Source organism: Scyliorhinus canicula, chromosome 4 (genome assembly GCF_902713615.1).
Source record: "Scyliorhinus canicula chromosome 4, sScyCan1.1, whole genome shotgun sequence".
NCBI lineage: Eukaryota > Metazoa > Chordata > Chondrichthyes > Carcharhiniformes > Scyliorhinidae > Scyliorhinus > Scyliorhinus canicula.
Window position 1 is genome coordinate 85,019,696 of NC_052149.1, and position 14,782 is coordinate 85,034,477.

Below are 14,782 nucleotides of genomic sequence, written 5' to 3' on the forward strand. Positions count from 1 at the left end.
ATATCGGCTCTGAGTCACTGTCCATATGGAGTTTGCACATTCTCCCCCTGTTTGCATGGGTTTCGCCCCCCCCCCAACCCAAAAAGGTGCAGGGTAGGTGGATTGGCCACTTTAAATTACCCCTTAATTGGAAGAAAATGAATTGGGTACTCTAAATTTAAAAAATATATATTGCGCGAGGAATCCATGGTTGAATAAGAAGTGGAAGAAACATTTGAGAAGAACTCCTATAAATCTCTTATACCTCAGCTTATTTTCTTACACCTCTTAGTTTAATAATAATAATCTTTATTGTCACAAGTAGGCTTACATTAACACTGCAATGAAGTTACTGTGAAAATCCCCTAGTCACCACACTCCAGCGCCTGTTCGGGTACACAGAGGGAGAGTTCAGAATATCCAATTCACCTAACAGCACATCTTTCGGGACTAGTGGGAGGAAACCGGAGCACCAGGAGGAAACCCACGCAGAGATGGGGAGAACGTGCAGTGACCCAGCCAGGAATCGAACCTGGGACCCTGGCGCTGAGAGGCCACAGTCTTAACCACTGTGCTATCATGCTGCTTATATGTATTCTTATATCTCAGCTTATTTTAATCAACTTTTTTTTCAAATTTAGAGTACCCAATTCATTTTTTTCCAATTAAGGGGCAATTTAGCGTGGCCAATCCACCCACCCTGCACATCTTTGGGTTGTGGAGGCAAAACCCACGCAAACACGGAGAGAATGTGCAAACTCCACATGGACAGTGACCCAGAGCCGGGATCGAACCTGGTAACTCAGCGCCTTGAGGCAGCAGGGCTAACCCACTGCGCCACTGTGCTGCCCTGTTTTAATTAACTTTTGACACGTACTATATAATGTACAACACAATAGCTCCCCCACATCTACAGTACACATGTCGTTTATTGCCCTGTCACATTGGAAAAGTGCCTGGCTTGATCGGGTTCACTAACCTGGGTCTGCTGGCAGTTCACGTGGTTAACAGCAAGTAATGTTACAGATAAATATTGACAAAGAATGAAGAGTGTTTAATGCAGCTACTGGCACAGAGGGAGCTGTCGCCTTTTCACTCTTCTTCCCGAATCCCCGCAAGCTCTACATTTCAGGTCTAAGGGCGTCCTGTCCTTCGATGAATTTCCAATGGCTCCTACTGTTGTGCTGGTGGTTACAGGCAGTGAAAGGAAATCTATTTCAGGAGCAGCTCGGGACATTTTCAGAGATTTTTCACTCTCTTCCTGGCCAGTTCTGGAACTCGGACTGTGAGAATAAAGAGCTGACAGACATCTCGAAGCAGAATGGTGAGTGAGTAAAAATATGTGTCAAGAATAAAATGAGTTACAGACGATGACTCTGTCAAGATCGGAGTATAAAATAATGGGTATTTGGAAGGGAATTACAGGCAAAGCACACAATTCCAAGGAGTTATCTTAAACTGCAAACTGATTGAGGGATTCAAATTATTTAAGTACAGGACAATGAATGTCTGAAAGCAAGTAAAATTACAGAGTCCCAATGCAGTAAAACAACAGGAGGGAAGCTGCAGCATTTTGTATGGGAATGACTGCAGAGCCTGTTTATAATAGAAGGGAAAGTATAAAGATCATGGTCACTTAGCCCACTTATTTACTCCTGACATTTATGCTACCTACCACTGAATAATTGATAGATACCATCGTCATGATGTAAGTTTATCCAGATACAATTTACTGTGATTGCCAGAAGTGTCTGAACCTGAAACCGTTGACCAGTCTGGCAACTCGGCACAATATTGGGTGCGGTGAATTGTCAAAGGTGTCATCCTTCAGGTAAGATTTTAAACCAGAGTTCAGTCCACCTTTTCAGGCACTGTTTACAGAAGCGAAAGAAGTTATATTAAAGCCTCAGGCCAACAATTTATCAATTAACAGTGGCAGAAAAGAGGAGAACCACTCTTACCCCTCATGGCTGTTTGAGAGGCATTGATGGTGCTGAATGGCTGCCCTTTCTGGGGCATGTACGGAATTACATTGATCCCATCAATTTGTCAGCCAAAATGTTTCTTCTTGCCATTTTAACAAACTTCGCAATGAGATCCTCCACAACACAACGGAAAAATGTCATTATACTCCATTCATTTTTTTTTAAAAAATATTTTTTATTAAAGTTTTGCAACATTTTTCATAATAAATAGTAATAATCCTAACACAGCAAATTAGAGTGAACATTAACTTAGTGCAGAAAGAGAATATACAATAGCAATTAACTAGACGTTACCCCACGCGCCTCAGTCTTCCCACACCCTCCCAATAGAGCACCCCCCCCCCCCCCCCCCATGGATCACTGCTGCTGCTGACGTTTTAATTTTTCCCGAGAAGTCAACGGACGGTATTATGCCCCCGCTCAACAACAGCAGCTATGTACACTTGGCAAAGTTATTTACACACATATGTAGGCATCCGTTCGTGGTGTTGTCCATTCATCATGGTGAAAATTATCTACAGAACTAATGGACTGCCTACTCCGCTGAATTGTTCAATTTCTGTAATATTCTCCCGAACACCGGACAGTACAATGGTTCAAGAAAGAGGTGCACTGTCAACACCAGCAGCAGCATCACCACCAGCAGCAGCTTCATCACCGCTAGCAGCAACACCATCACCAAAACCAACACCACCAACATCATCACCACCAGCACTATCACCATCAGCACCATCTCTAACACCAGCACCATCACCACCACTAGAACCATCACCATTAGCAGTGTCACCACCAGCAGCAGCATCACCATCACCACTGCTAGCACCATCATTGCCACCAGCAACATCACCACCACCAGCAGCAGCTTCACCACTGCTAGCAGCATCACCATAACCAACACCAGCACCATCACCACCACTAGAACCATCACCATTAGCAGTGTCACCACCAGCAGCAGCATCACCATCACCACTGCTAGCACCATCATTGCCACCAGCAACATCACCACCACCAGCAGCAGCATCACCACTGCTAGCAGCATCACCATAACCAACACCAGCACCATCACCACCACTAGAACCATCACCATTAGCAGTGTCACCACTAGCAGCAGCATCACCATCGCTAGCACCGTCACCACCTCGCGTACCATCATCACCAGCAGCACCATTATCATCAGCACTATCATCACCACCACCACCGTCATTACCATCACTGTCATCACCAGCATCAACATCAGCAGCACCACCACTACCGTGTCAGGGCAGTCTGAAATGGGTGATAAGCACCGGCCATGTCAATGTTTCCTACAACCTGAAAATAAAACAAACGATACCTCTGCCATAACGTGTGGCAGCTCTCATCATTTCTTGGCTTCATTTATTGTCAATCTGCCTTTCTTCTTTCAGTTATCTTAATAAAATTGAAAGGGAGTTTCAATGTTGAAGTGCCCAAAATTATGTTTAATATATAATGGGGTTAACCCTGTCCCTACCCCAGCATTTCACTCTTTTTATTTGTTAAAACTATTTTTATTGTCAGTCAAGTTTGCATAAATGAACACTTAAGGGCAAGTCATAGTAATATGGGAAATGTGAGCAGTATTAGGCCATTCAGCATCTCGACCCTTGCTCCATCGTTCAACTAGACCATGGCTTATTTTCCGCCTCAATGCCATTTTCCTGCACTATCCCCATATCCCTTGATGCGTTTAATATCTAAAAAGCTGCCAGTTTCTGTCTTGTGTATATTCTCAATGACTGAGCCTTTAAAGCCATCTGAAAGAGAGAATTCCAAAAATTCACCACCACTGACTGAAGAACTTCCTCCTCATCTCAGTCCTCAATCGCCTCCTTTATTCTAAAATGGTGTCCCCGGTTCTAGACCCTACAGCCAGGGGAATTATCCTTCCTGCATCGACCCAATTGAGCCATGTAAGAATTTTAAATCTCTGAATACAATCACCTCTCGTTCTTCTAAAGTCTAAGAATGTTGGTCCGGTTTCCTCAATCTCTCCTGAAGGAAATCCTGCCATCCCAGGAATCTTTCTGCAGAACCTTCGGTGCACTCCCATAACCACAGAAAATTAGCTGGCCTGCTCCGCAGTGCAGCTTTTAGAGAGTTCCAGAACAGAATGCAAACCTGGTGTTTTGTGTTTAAAGACTGCAGTGCTTTCTCAGTCTGAGTCTTTATTGAACATATGTAAAATGTCTACTTACAAAGTGAATGAAAGGGATTGAACTTGATGATTAGCCAAGATCATAATGAATGGTAGAGCAGGCTCGAAGAGCCAATTGGCCTCCTCCTGCTCCTATTTTCTATGTATGTTTCTATGTAAAATGCCTTATGGCAGAGGTCATGTGACTACAGCAAGCCGAAAGGACATTGTTGCATTTCAAAACCCCAAATATCTGCCTTTTCGTAATGAGCAAAAGATACAAACATCTCACTTTTCCTAATGAACAGAAGACAAATTTCATCTGACAAGTTCTCTCCAGAAATCCTATTGAATTCAAATCATGATTGGCTATGACTTCTACCATTGTATCTCCACAGCCATAGACTGGTAGATTATCCACTATGGCTTCTAACCCAGGAAGATCTCTATCTCATGCTGTCTGCGTTGATACTCTTCGAGAGCCGTGGAAATGCTACCCGGCATGTGCAACCAATCAATATCTCCCAAACGGCATTCAGAATGTAGTTAGAAAGCTGCTGCTTTCATCCAGCTTCACTTGCCAGTAACCATTCTTCACATCTAGGACCGTGAAGATATTTACCTTGGCAAGTTGTGGCAAAATGCCTTCAATGGTTGGCATGGGATAGCGAGATCTCTTTAGCACTTTATTTAGATTCTTTGGGTCGAAGCATACTCTCAGCTATCCAGATTGTTTCAATATTACTATGCAGCTAATCCAGTCTGTTGGGAGTTGTCACTTTCTTAACTACTCCCTTCTTTTCCAGCTCATCTATCTGGACTTGAGGGTGGCTGGAATTCTTCTTTGCAGATGCTGAATTGGTCTTAGACTCTCATTTCCTTTGAAATTATATTTTGCAGATAGACATCCAAACTCTGTAAACATATCTTTGTCCTCCCCTGGGAACTGTTCGGCAGCCAATGGCTTTGTGTGCTGCGACACATTGTAAATCTCTGTTGGCATGCTTAGGGTTCCCAGTCCAAGCTTGCTCCAGCTGAGATGAGTGGTTGTTACATATCGACTACGATCTGGAACTCTAGATCTTCCTTCTTGCCATTGCCTTGGGCTCTCGGACTAACTTGTCTTCTCTGTATGAGTTTTGTGCCATCATATTGCATTGGGGGCAGCACGGTAGCATGGTGGTTAGCATAAATGCTTCACAGCTCCAGGGTCCCAGGTTCGGTTCCCGGCTGGGTCACTGTCTGTGCGGAGTCTGCACGTCCTCCCCGTGTGTGCATGGGTTTCCTCCGGGTAATCCGGTTTCCTCCCACAGTCCAAAGATGTGCAGGTTAGGTGGATTGGCCATGCTAAATTGCCCGTAGTGTCCTAAAAAAGTAAGGTTAAGGGGGGGTTGTTGGGTTACGGGTATAGGGTGGATACGTGGGTTTGAGTAGGGTGATCATTGCTCGGCACAACATCGAGGGCCGAAGGGCCTGTTCTGTGCTGTACTGTTCTATGTCCTATGTTCCATATATCCTCACCCTTACTTTTGAGGGCTTCATTTTGGACCAGCATGTTAATCCACTTCGCACAGTTCTGTGTTGCTTGATGCGCCAGTGTCTGGCATTTCTTGTTCTCTCGTGTTCTCCTTCTGCCATCATCATTCTAACAGTCACAAACCATTTCTCACCTATACACTTGGCAGAACTAACATGTTGTATCATATATAGTGCTTCATATAGTGCTGATATCCCTCCAGTGGATATCTCTATAGGCTTGTTTAGCATGTTTCTAATCAAACACTTGTGCGTGAAATGATTCAGCTTCTTGCAATTAAAACATGCTTTCCACATGCTGGACAATCCTTCCTTTCCCTTGTATGCCGATTATCTGTGATTGCTCTGCTCTTTTGGCTTCTCAGCATAATGTACCTCCTGGTGTGTTCTGCCATACATGTTGTAACTGACGCGGTACAACCTCTGCATTTCTACACAGGTCCATTGCTTTTTTGAATATAACTTTCTCCTCTCTCAGTAGACTTGCTCTCAGTGAGGGATCTCATATGCCTAAGATTATTCTATCTTTAATTAGATCATCTTTTAGCTGTCCGAATTCACATGATTCTGCAGCCACATACTGTTCATTGGGCACGTTTTCACTTTGAGGCATAATATTAAAAAAAAACTAAATTTAGCGTACCCAAATATTTTTTTCCAATTAAGGGGCATTTTAGCGTGGCCAATCCACCTACCCTGCACATCTTTGGGTTGTGCGGGTGAAACCTATGCAGACATGGGGAGAATGTGCAAACCCCACACGGACAGTGACCTGGGGCCAGGATTGAACCCGGGCCCTCAGCGCCGTAGGCAGCTAACCGCTTTGCCACCATGCCACCTCAGCCATAATATTAAATACATGACATTCATAAGTTACGTTTACTATGGTTCAAATCATGCAATCAAGGTGTTCAAAATCTGTCATCTGTTTTCTTTGTTTGTTAATTAGCTTTAAGGTGGTATATAATTTGTAACAGTGCCTCATCAACAGTGTTGTAAGTATAGCTACTCACATCAGTTCCAATGTTTTTTGTGTTTTTTTTTTAATTTAAAGTGCCCAATTCTTATATTTCCCAATTAAGGAGCAATTTAGTAAGGCCAATCACCTACCATGCATATATTTGGGTTGTGCTAACCACTGCACCTATGGTCCTGGCTTGTTTTTTAACACTGTTGCCTCATAGTTTTGCCTTTGAGGAAAAAATGCTCGTTCTGTCACATATTACCTTTCATTTCTACTGGAGCAGTAAGTACAAAATTTGCAACCCCCTTCACTCACCCACCCACTATTGTACTTGCAGCCTTACTTCGTGTTCACTCTTCACATCCTTTTTCAGCAACTTTTAGCAGATTTGAACATTATTCACGTCTTTCCATATTTCCAGGGTTTCAAAATTCTATTCTGATCTCCACTATGAACACCCTGGGCTGGATTCTCCGCAGCCCGAAGCCGTAATCGCGGCCGGCGCCAGGGCAGAGAATCCATCGTTACACCGTAATCGGGTCCAGCGATTCTCTGGGCACCGAAAATCTGCGTCACCAGGGAGTACGCCACATCGCCGGGGGCCTATTGCCAGATGCCCGCTCATTAACCTCCGCTCACGACCGGCTGGGTTCCCGATGGCGTGGAACTCGGTACGCGGCCACCCTGGTCTGGGGCAGGCGCATCGGAGACCAGGGAGGCCTTATAGACGGCCTGCAATTAAAGGCGCGGGGTTTGAGGCACGGGCGTGCGGCCGATCGGGGTTTTTTTTGTCTGGCTCCGCGTTCTGAATCCACCATGGAGCACGGCGCTGCCGCTGGAGGTCGCCACTATGCGCATGACCAGGACATGCGGGGGCCCGTATCTGCATCAAAAGCGGAGAGATTCACTCTGGGTCATTGCTGGCTCCCTGCAGGGCTCAGAATTCGTTGAACATTTTTCAAGGAATCTCGGGAGTAAAACTCCACCGTTTTTACGTCGGTGTGGGGACATAGTCTCATTTTGGGAGAATCCAGCCCCGTGTTCAAAAATTGCAGTTCTTTCTCAATGAGTCTTTGTAAAATGTCTGCTTACAGTGAGTGTCGTATGAGGAATTGTTGAGGACTCTGGGTCTGTACTCGTTGGAGTTCAGAAGGATGAGTGAGGATCTTATTGAAACTTACAAGATACTGCGAGGCCTGGATAGAGTGGACATGGAGAGGGTGTTTCCACTCATAGGAAAAACTAGAAGCAGAGGACACAATTTCATTCCAAAGGGACGATCCTTTAAAACTGAGATAAAGAGGAACTTCTTCATCCACAGGGTGGTGAATCTGTGGAACTCTTTGCCACAGAAGGCTGTGGAGGCCAAATCACAGTGTCTTTAAGACAGAGATAGATAGGTTCTTGATTAATAAGGGGATCAGTGGCGGCAGAGTGGTGCAGTGGTTAGCACTGCTGCCTATGGCGCTGAGGACCCGGGTTCGATTCCGGCCCCGGGTCACTGTCTATGTGGAGTTTGCATATTCTCCCCGTGTCTGTGTGGGTTTCACCCCCACAACCCAAAGACGTGCAGGTTAGGTGGATTGGTCACACTAAATTGCCACTTCATTGGAAAAAAAATGATTGGATACTCTAAATTTATAAATAAATTAAAAAAATAAGGGGATCAGGGGTTATGGGGAGAAGGCAGGAGAATGGGGATGAGTAAAATATCAGCCATGATTGAATGGCGGAGCAGACTCGATGGGCCGAGCGTCCTAATTCTGCTCCTTTGTCTTACGGTCTTATTACAGCACAGATAGGACATGTTCTGCATTTCAAAACTCCAAATATCTGGCATTTGTCAGCTCAGAAGGTAACACACACACTGCAAAAAGATATTGTCAAATGACAGCACATCAATTTAGTAGACATTTATCTTCAATTGTGGCAACCCATCAACTTGAAACAGTTCGGTTATGAATATAGTTGGCAGCTATTTCCAAAATTTGCATGATGCAAACCTGAAATTTATACTCTTTAAAATCTCGAACAAATTGTTGCGTAACCTGAAACCTGTTTAGCCTACCAAATCCAGAGATATGGGGCTGGATTCTCCACACCCGGACACCAAAATCGCTTCGACAAGAGGGCGCAGAATCCAGTTTCCCGCACGAAATCGGAACCAGCGCTGGTTCCATGATTCTCCACCCGCCGAAATGTGCCGTACTCGGGGAGTACACCACACTGATTATCCTCCGCATCAAGCTATTGGATGAGGCCCGCCCCACTATCCTCTATCCCCGACTGGCCAAATTCCCGACGGCGTGGGGACATAGTCTCAGAAAAGGAGAATCTATGGTCTTGGCTCTGTATGGAAATCCATAGGATTTCTCCTGTGTTACTGCTTTTTATGGACGTGGATGAAAATGAGTAGAATAGGTTTACTAAGATTACTGCTTCAGATCTATTCCCAAATCACTGCTTTGCATTCTCATCCCAAAACATTTCCATCCTTTTTATGACCCATTTGAGTCAAGGATACATGGCTAATTCCAAAGATCCATTCGCTGAGGAGTTTGAAGCAGATATCCCTCAGGTAGATACAACTTTAGAGGTAGCAATGTAAACAGGTGGTTCTTCTTTGTCTGTCTTATCTTCTCTAAAGCACTTGGAGTGGAGTTATAACTTTTGCTGTTACCTGTACTCAGTTCTGCGCAAAGTACTATCCATCAAAGTAGACATGGATTTCCACTTTCTTGTCATGGGAAGAGGAGGAGTGCCTGTGTGTTCATCTGAGTGGCCAAACTCCTCCTGCAAGATGAGCTAAGAGGAGTTTTCATGAGCCTTGTTCTGGCTTCACCAACCTTCAGCGGTTAGCGTGCCTCCAACCTTGCCCACTCCTATAGACTCTCCTATGTGTCTGCCCAGAATTTGAATGCAAGATCTTTCACTCTGATGGCCCTTACCTTTGGTATTGCTTTGAAGGTCAGTTTTCCTTGAAAGGACGAGAGGACCATTTTAGTGATCTAAGAGTGGCATGGACAAGTGTAAATGGTAGTTGGATGTTTAGCATTGTTTCCTTTGCATGACTAAGTTCTCCTGACACCCCAGGTGTTGAGTGAAAGGGTATAAGAGGTCAGGAGTTGCGTTTTTGGGTGCTGCGCTCTCCCACCAGCAGTGGGATTGTCCGTCTCAGCAGCTGGCCAATGGGGTTTCCATTGTGGGCACCCCCATGCCATTGAGAAATCCATGGGAGTGAGTGCACTGCCGGTGAAACGGAGGATCCCGCCGATGGAGAATCCAGCCCCAGATCTCAACAGCGGCTAAGGTAATGAACCAGAACCGTAACTTTTTTTATTTTTAAGACTGCACGGAAAGGCCGATTAACTCCAGTAGTGATTTTAGTTATTTTTTTACAAACAAAAGCTTATTATAACAAAAGGAAAACAATATTTAAACATCAAACCAACAGCTTACAGGTATATCTTAACCCCAACACAACATTTCCCATTAAACAGCACATAAAATAAACATACAGCTCTCAACTCCACTTACACAGCCAGTCAAAAATGATACTTGCATTACAGAACACATTTCTGTTGTTAGTGCAGCTCCTTCAGGCCCTGTCCGAAAGTCTGTCTCTGGGACAATGTAATTCAGGCCAGGTGCGGGTGTACCTTTGACTCAGTGCTAGCAGTTTTACCCTCAGACTGTTAACCCCTTGCATGCCCACTGCATCTTCGATCCATTTTCCTAACATCTCCTAGTCGTCACACAGGTCATTGAAGATTTTTAAGGCTGAAGTTACATAGATTATTTTGGTGTGGGAGTCAAACGGTATAGGAGGATATACACAAAAGTGGATTGGATCACATCAGCCATGATATTACCAAATGGAGGAGTTGGATCGAGGGCCCGAATGGTCGACTCATACTCTTGATTCATATGTTCAGATGATTGCACCCACTCCTTCAACAAACATGACTAAAGCATGGAGGGACATTTTTCAGCATGAATGACTGTGAAGCATGAGAGTAGATCTGTTCGTTGTGAAGGTGATGATTTGTCTGGCGAGTCTGGTATTCAGAGCAGGCCAGAATGACCCCAAGTATCCACTGAGGAGCACCCTTAGGCATTATATACTGTCTAAAATCACCCAGCACTTTTCACTTACCTTGTGTGCTCAAAATAGGCCTCATACTACCAGAAAAAAACAAAAATTATATTCAGGATATTCACTAATAATAGCCACCTCAAATAATACTACATAACAGGCAGGGAAATGTGAGATTTTAGTGAATTTAATAAGTTTTTTTTAAATAAAGAAGATCAGAAAGATTAAATCCAATATGTTTCTTTACTGGTATAAAGCATTTTTTTCTTCTTTGATTTTAGCAAACACTTTGGAGGCCTGGTCCTTTTTAATCCAGGATCGTTATCAGGAGATACTAAGCTGGTACTGCAGTGTACATGAGTGTTGTGAATCAGGAGACTGCCGGCTAACTAACAACATTACAGGTTTGGGAATAAGAGTTGACCTACAGTGTTAGGAGACAGCCCAATGTACCTGAGTATTACCCTGTTAACGTCAATGAATATTTGGTGCCCAACAGCTAAGGAGCACAGACTCTTGCGTTTGTTATGTTTTATGAGATTAAGTGCCTTTGTTTTGCTTTTGGGAACATGTTTGGTCCCAAGGTCGACTCACAGTAGTTTCTTCCAATTAACGGGCACTGCGCCCAATGGTACAGATTCCAGACTGCACCAGCTAATGCTACTATATTCACCTCGACTGGGATGATGTCCAAATACATTGGTGCCCAGCAGTAGTACTCATGATATACAATTATGTATCGTCTTCTTCAATTGTGGGTCCCATTAGACTTGAAGCAGCATGTGCCTTCGCAGGGTGTGACGGGTGGAGATACGGATGATTGGGGTCCTGTGATTCCCCCGCCCCATTTTCTTGGTCCCAGCAAAAGGTGACCAACGAATGCTATTAGGAGGTACGGTCATCCCATCTTTGATACCAACAAAGTGCTTTTTAGAAATTTTAGGAACAGCAAAAAGTCTCAAGACTCAGCAAGTGTGTTCCTTTCTTTTCCACGAAATCTACCTTTGTCAACTTCAAATCACTGAAAAGAAGTATGAAGCCTAGAGTGTTCTTCCCATCTTTCTATGAACCACTTTGCAACTGCCCAAAAGAGCAAGACTGAAAGCAGGAGTTTGTTGTAGAGGCAGAGGGAGGCAGTGGCGTGGTGTTATTCCCGCTGGGCTAGTAATCCAGAGACACAGAGTCATGCTTTGGGGACCTGGGTTCAAATCCCGCCATGGCAGATGGTGAAAGCCTAAAGGTAACCAAGAAACCATTGCCGAAAAAAACATCTGGTTCCTTTAGGGAAGGAAATCTGTCATCCTGACCTGGTCTGGCTATATGCAACTCCAGATCCACAGCAATGTGGTTGACTCTTAAATGCCCCGAGAGGGGGTTGACGCCCACATCCTGTGAATGAATAAAGAAAAAAAAAGTTACAGGCACATAGCCTTCACTTCACACTGATTTACCTGCTCCTAATTCTGGTGTATGTGCATCAAACGGTATTGATGGTGCATGCTGTGGATAACAATTTTGAAGCTAAAGAGGTCACACAGCACACAAGAGGTTACACCCAATTCCAGCCCAGAATTTTTCATTTTGATAATAATAATAATATTTATTGTCACATGTAGGCTTACATTAACACTGCAATGAAGTTAGGTTATGAACAGAATTTTATCGAAGGTAGGAATGGAAAAGTACAATAAGATTTGGATTTGTGCATTTTCTCACCAGGACTTCAGCATGACCTGAGCAAAAAGTTACACGGGCAGCACCTGGCCAAGGAGGTTGTGGTAAAAGCGGTGAAAGGTTTCTTAGCAACCAAAAGCCCCGAGAAAGCACTGGTGCTTTCCTTCCATGGTTGGTCCGGTACTGGCAAGAACTTTGTGGCCAAAATTATAGCAGATAATCTGTACCGAGATGGGCTGAGAAGCGAGTGTGTGCATTTCTACATCGCTCCCTTCCACTTTCCACATGCCAATATGGTTGACATTTACAAGGTAAGCAGAGCTGATGGAATGATTGGGTACCAATTATTGACCCAACGTGCGGAATCTTCTGTTCTCACTGGCGATGAGCTTAGAGGTGGGAAGGACAGGTAATTAGGCTGGGTGATGTGTACTCCAACCCTGCTGCCAATTCATATCTTTTTATAAAACAGTAAAAAAATATATACAAGGCCAAACGGTACAAGCACTAATTTTATGTTGGAGAAACAGGGTACCCTCCCCTCAGCACCAATGTACGGGGAGGGGGGGGGGGGGGGGGGGGTTAGGATACTCTGATTATTAAAACAGTTCCCAACACAGTTGTACACAAATCAAATGGTACAAGCACTGAACTTTGCACTGGAGAGACCAGATACCCTCGCCTCTGTACCAACAGAAGGGAAAGGAAGAGGGGTGGTGGGGAGAGAGGGGACAGGAGGGTGGTGGGGAGGGAGGGAGGGAGTCTTGGTGTTGGTGGAGGGGGGCCCAATAGGACACTGCCTGAACTATCTACAGAGGCAGAAAAATAAAAGAACCTTCAATTATGATGTGCCAGATTACAGGAGTCCCCCAGAGGAGGTGAGGGGCGACACAGTGTCAGGCACAAGTGAGCCCCTCACCCCGCTACAGAGCGCCTCATGTGCAGTCTGACCTCCCGACACTGGGCGGCTGACAGCCTGCGGACAGTTGCCCTCGAGGCCCCGAATGCTCCACCACACTGACTGTGGCGGGCGATACGGGCCCCCCAGTCCAAGTGAATGACAATTGAAGGGATTAACCCAGCTGCAAGGACATCTGTCATCGTGCAGCTTGGTTAAACTTGGCAGGTGAAACTGTGCGGGCAGCGTATCACTTCAAGGGGGGGGGGGGGGGGAGGTGAGTCCCTTGATCAATGGCACTAAGTGCCAGATCAAGTGATTGGAGATCAGGAAGAGGGGGAGCCCACTGAGAGCCAGCTGCCTGCCCTTGCGTCCAATCCCTCTGCGGCCCTCGCCCCCAAACATCACTTATCAGGAACCAAGCGCCACTGCAATCCTGGGGCTGCAGGGGCTGTCCTCCCGGCAGCAGCCACGGCCTCCGCAGTGGCGCTGCTGAGCACAAGAGCTGTCGTTTTCCGATTGGCTGACAGCTCTCGCATGTTCGGACTTCAGCCCCCAACGTCTTCATTCTGGGTCTTGGTTTGCATGTGGTTTGGCGGGCCATCCTGAAAAGAGACACCATTTGTCTCTCATCCCTTTGGAGCCAGCAGGCCAGGCACTCGACACCTCAGCAAGATTCCACCACCCATACTCAAATCCGTTAGTTCTAGATCATTGATGGGACACAACTGCAACTGGAGGAAGTGAAGGTATTAACATTGAGGGAAATAAAGAGCAGGGTCACTTTTGGAAAACCTTGTAAAAGAAATGGAATTTAAAACCATTTTTCTGTTCAAAAGTATTGAGCAGTGGGGAATGCCTATATTAAGATGTCATCTATTCGAATTACAGTCAACTCTTGTTGTTTACGACCCCTTCTATTGTAAATGAGTTTACCCGTGCAAAAAGAGTTGTTTGCATAACCATGGTTTGCGACCTGCAAAACTTCATTCTTCCTGATTTAGAATGTTGAATTTTCACTTTCCCCACATAGAAAATGTGCGCTGTGCATGTGCCAACTCTGCGCACGCGCAGGTTCACCGTTCGCAGAATCGGTGGGCAAGGAACCCACGCAAATGCCGGGAATTTACTGTATACATTTCGCTTCACCAATGTGAAATTAAATTAAAATCGCTTATTGTCACAAGTAGGCTTCAAATGGAAAGCCCCTAGTCGCCACATTCCGGCGTCTGTTCGGGGAGGCTGGTATAGGAATTGAACTGTGCTGCTAGCCTGCCTTGGTGTGCTTTCAAAGCCAGCGATTTAGCCCTGTGCTAATGTGTTCACTAAATGTCAGCTTTGGCCCACCAATCTTACCAAACATGTGGTCAAACTGCACCTGGTGAAATCTGCCTTTGTTTTGGGATTACATCCCTACAGTACAGGAGGCCGCCATTTGGCCCATCGAGTCAGCACCACCCCACTGAAAGAGCACTCAACCTCAACCCACACCCCT

General features: G+C 45.2%; 1 protein-coding gene across 1 annotated transcript in view; it reads left to right on the top strand.

The window, feature by feature from the left end:
- The first annotated feature begins 1,032 nt into the window (after positions 1 to 1,032).
- Positions 1,033 to 14,782, top strand: part of tor3a (torsin family 3, member A) — a 34,243-nt gene continuing 20,493 nt past the window's right edge. The window contains exons 1-3 of the mRNA XM_038794655.1: positions 1,033 to 1,303; positions 10,997 to 11,119; positions 12,435 to 12,700. Coding sequence (XP_038650583.1) covers positions 1,135 to 1,303; positions 10,997 to 11,119; positions 12,435 to 12,700 — 558 coding nt within the window. The 5' untranslated portion in view covers positions 1,033 to 1,134. The remainder of the gene's footprint in view (positions 1,304 to 10,996; positions 11,120 to 12,434; positions 12,701 to 14,782) is intronic.